This window comes from Chrysochloris asiatica, unplaced genomic scaffold (genome assembly GCF_000296735.1).
Source record: "Chrysochloris asiatica unplaced genomic scaffold, ChrAsi1.0 scaffold00039, whole genome shotgun sequence".
Lineage (NCBI taxonomy): Eukaryota > Metazoa > Chordata > Mammalia > Afrosoricida > Chrysochloridae > Chrysochloris > Chrysochloris asiatica.
In genome coordinates, this window is record NW_006408557.1 from 13983874 (window position 1) to 13988184 (window position 4311).

A 4311-nucleotide genomic window follows, 5' to 3' on the forward strand; every position below is an offset into this window, starting at 1 on the left:
CTATGTAGGGTCGCTATGAGTCAGAACCGACTCCATGACACTTAACAGAGGGTCTGGGAGAGGCAGTCAGATGTATAGGAATTTATTCTCTGTCTTTGTCCTTTCGAATTTTCTTTAAAATCTTACAAAATACCCCCTCATCTCTTTGGTTTGCAACCCTGGCTTGCCAACCTGACCTTCCTGGGAGGATAGGGCGCTTTGCAAGGGCATGAAAGTGTGGGTAGGCTAGTGGTGAGTAAGTCTCCAGGCTTGGAGAGAGTGTGTGTGTGTGAGCTAAGAGATTGCTATATTGTTCAGTATCATGAAAACCCATTTACATCCACCCCACCCTCACATATACCTTATTTTAGCATTAATTCAAGGAGAGGCTCTTCTAAATGTTTCCCAGGCCAGGTGATAGAGGGGACACTACCAGCAGCCTCACTATTCTTGATCTACAGCATGGCTAACAGGGCACCTTGAAGTGTACACAGAGGCCTGAGACAGTAGGGTCGAGATGCTATCCTCTCAGGAGGGTAAAAGTGTACAGAGCAGTGAAAACGCAGTTCACAGCACCAGAAGTTTGAAAAGCCAGCCTAGAACTCACTTGATGGAAGGCTAAGCTTGGGCAGGCAGCCAGAACACATGCAATCTGTATTCTCTCAAGAACCAAATACGAGGCCTTACACCAGTACAACTTCAATTGGTCCAGTGGAGTTCTGAGAATGCAGATATGTGGACAGAGGCTTTCTCCTGGCTTCAACCCATGGCATGGTCCATACAGGATCTGAGTGTTCCATTTGTATGTAAAGTGTAAAATGTAAAGTGTAAAATGGAACTGTAGACAACATTGAGCTCTGATTAATGGTGCACATGTTGAAGGATTCTGGAAGAAGTACACTAATGCCAGCAACTTTGTTTGAAATGCATTAAAAAATAATTTTGATTGATGGAGAGGTGAATAAATGTACAGGAAAATGTTAATTGTAGAATTGAGACTGTGGGTCAATTTGTGTTCACTGTAAATTATTTCAACTTTGTTATGTTTGAAAAGGTTTATAATCAAATTATGGGAAAAACAGCACTTTCTCCCAGTAAAATAAAGCCTGCAATCAACCGTCCAAGGCTTCCCTCTCTGCTCTAAGTAATTTCCAGGCCTGTTTATATTATAAGTTGGCTAAACTGGGCTGAGGAGTGGGTGGTGGTGGTGGATAATTTTTAAGAAAAAATTCAAAGGATAAAATCATCAATAACACTTTAATATAGATTTGTGGCTCTCTGACCCTGCAGCCAGAATACACATTTATTAGCCATAAATAAAGCACACAGAAACTATAAATTAACCATACCCCCAGACCTGGATTTCACCGTGTCAAGAATGGGAATGCACTTTTTTTTTTTTTCTTGGCCATTTACAACAGATCTTTACATCATTTTTTTTTTCTCTTTTAAAACAATAGTACAACTCTCTGGTTTTCTGTTTAAACTACATGGTTTTACACCGAGTCACTCACACATTTTTTTTTTTTTAATTAAGACTTCCCTGCAATAACAGCAATGAAGAACATCAAAAAGTCAGGATCTGCAGGTGCTTAAAGAAGCAGGAGTCTATGCAGTAGTGGAGATAAGAGGGGTTTTTGTGTTTTGTTTTTGTTTTTGACTTTTTATCTTTTCCCTCTTACCCTCCTCATAAGATAGGTGTCCAGGTGGCCCATCTTATTAGACAATAGGAACGGACTGCTGTCCTGGAGGCAGAGTGTAATGAATTTCTCTCCCCCCCCACCCCATCTCTCCAACAATTCCTCCCCCCAGCCTCACTTTCTTTCTCTTGTCCTTGCCCCTAGGCTACCACAGCCACCCTTCTTCTTAAGAGGAGTTCATAATGGGCCGGGCGTACACTCCCTGGTAGTAGGAGGTGTCTGCAGCCAGAGGTGAGGCGTCCAGGCCCGCTTTGTTCGTGACTGGACCCATGGCCAGGCTGCCGGGCATTGGAGACCCGTAGCCGGGGTAGTGCATCACCTGTTCATAGGCCTTGAGGTCCATTTTGTGTGGCTGGTGGTGGTGGTGGCTGTGGTGGTGTTGTTGCTCTGAGGACATGAGGTTGTTGATGGAGAAGGGGTGGTTAAAGGCGTAGTGGTGTTCCGGCTTAAGATGGGCCTCGGGGGGCAGGCCCGGATGGTGAGGTGGGCCTAGTAGGTGGGCCGCGGTCTGCTGCTGTTGTTGCTGCCCCGGCGAGGGCGCTGGCTCCGGGGGACTCAGCGCTGTGGCTGGCGTCCCTTTTAGCTCTCCCAGGGACCCTCGCTTGTGCTCTTGGCACGGGGAGGCGCTCGAGTGGGGCGACTCGGTGCCTGCCGGAGTCTCGGAGGCCGACCCGGCGGCCTCCCCTAGCTGACCCTGCGAGGCCTGGGCCCCAGCGGCTGCTTTCTTGTTCCCGCCCGATGCGCCCGACGCCTCCTTCAGAGTCAGCTGCTTCTCGCACTTGAAGCGCTTCTGGCGGCGCAGGTAGCAACCGTTCTCGAACATGTTGCCCGAGTCAGGGTGCAGTGTCCAGAAGGAGCCCTTGCCAGGCTTGTCGGGCGAGCGCGGCACTTTGAGGAAGCAGTCGTTGAAGGAGAGTGAGTGGCGGATAGAATTCTGCCAGCGCTGCTGGTTCTGCCTATAGAAGGGGAAGAGGTCCATGATCCACTGGTAGATCTCGCTCAGCGTCAGCATCTTGTTGGGGCTCTGTTGGATGGCCATGGTGATGAGCGAGATATAGGAGTAGGGCGGCTTGGCGTGTGTATAACTTCGGCGGTAAGTCTTGGGGTCGCGCGCGCGGCTCAGACCAGCCTGCCCGTACATGGGGCTCATGGAGTTCATGTTGGCGTAAGGAGCCAGGCTGCCCATCGCCCCGGCCCCTTGCCCCCCGAGTGGGCTCAGGCTCGGGCTCAGATGTGGCCCCATGCCCGCCACACCGGCCGCCCCAGCCGAACCACCCATGCCCGCCATGGCGCCCGCGCCTGGGGACATGCCCGCCAGGGACGGGCTCATGCCCGCTCCCACATACGACGACATGTTCATGGAGCTGGTGCTCATGTTGCCTGCGCCGCTGCCCATTGCGGTCGCCGACATGCTCATGTATGTGTTCATGCCGTTCATCCCCAGGCCCGCGTTCATGTTGCTCACCGAGGAATAGCCCTGCGGATAGAGCCGAGAAGGGGAGAGCACAGGTTAGCACCGCGCTCCAGCGCACCCAGACCTCCCACCCGCCTTCCAGCGCGGGGCCCCTGCCTTGCGAAGGCCTCCCGGGAAGCCCTTCTCTGTCTCTCTCTCTCAGTGTCCCTCTCTCTCTCTGTCTCTCTCAGTTCGCCGTCCCGGGCGCCGAGTCCGTTCCCTAAGAGCGCGCCCGGATGGCCCTTGGGAGGTGGCGAGCCGGATACTGCTCTGTGTTGGTGGCCCATTCCTAGCTCTTTTGCGCCTCGCCCAGATTCTGTAACAGGGGTTCTCCGGAGCACTCCAAGTCAGGCACTCCAGATTGCTCCCTGCCCCAGAGCCTCTCAAACTTCCCTGCCAGTAGGCAGAGCCGGAGCCCGGCCACAGGGAGCAACCTGCCAGACACAGCACAGGGCACACCGGCCAGGCTCCAGGGGAGACTTTCCCAGGAGCCCCTCAGTGCTTGGCCCTGGGGAACCAAAGCGCGGAGTTTAGGGTTGCCCAAAGGGGCAACAGGAAGGGAGCAGCGATCTGAACCATACGCGCTTGCGCTTGGGAACCACAAACTTTTCTTTTTGTTCCTGCATCTTTCCCTGTGTGCCTTCACCTCACCCCCAGTGCCTACCCACCTTCTCCACTCAGCCCCCACCCCACCCCCGAGGCCGGCCGACCTCCCAACCCCTCCCCAGTCGCGCACTGCCAAACAGAACTGTTAGGATAGTGTGTGGCTCGGCCACGAAGAGGATTTGGAGGCGCCGCAAGTCAATATTTGATCACAAAGTTAATATTATCTCAAGGCTAACAGTGTGTCGTATAAAAAAGAGACCCATATGAGTAGAACGCGGGAAGCACAGGAGAGTGCCCGGAGCGACTGGGGGCGGGGACGGGGGGCCGGCGGGGAAGCGGTTCTGAATTTGGGGAAGACGTACACGCCGCCTCCCCGCTGCCCGCTGGACAAGGCGAGTGCCTACCTCCGGCTCGGCATAGTAGCTGCTCCAATCCGACGGCTCGTGCCCTTCCATCTTCACCGCTCCCAGCATACTGGAAGCCGAGTGCATGGCAGTTTAAAATTTAACAGCCACAACAAACGACCAAGCAGTCCCCCTCACCCCCACCCTCTTAAAAAAAAAAAAAAAAGTG

At 53.2% G+C, this 4311-nt stretch overlaps 1 protein-coding gene across 1 annotated transcript; it reads right to left on the reverse strand.

Annotated features, from left to right (window-relative positions):
* Window positions 1–1845: 1845 nt before the first annotated feature.
* On the reverse strand, window positions 1846–4229 carry FOXA2 (forkhead box A2). The gene is made up of 2 exons (XM_006860655.1): window positions 4143–4229; window positions 1846–3156 (listed from the first exon to the last, which is right to left on the reverse strand). The coding sequence occupies exons 1-2, from the start codon at window positions 4227–4229 to the stop codon at window positions 1846–1848; spliced, it is 1398 nt and encodes a 465-aa protein (XP_006860717.1).
* Between the last annotated feature and the right edge of the window lie 82 nt (window positions 4230–4311).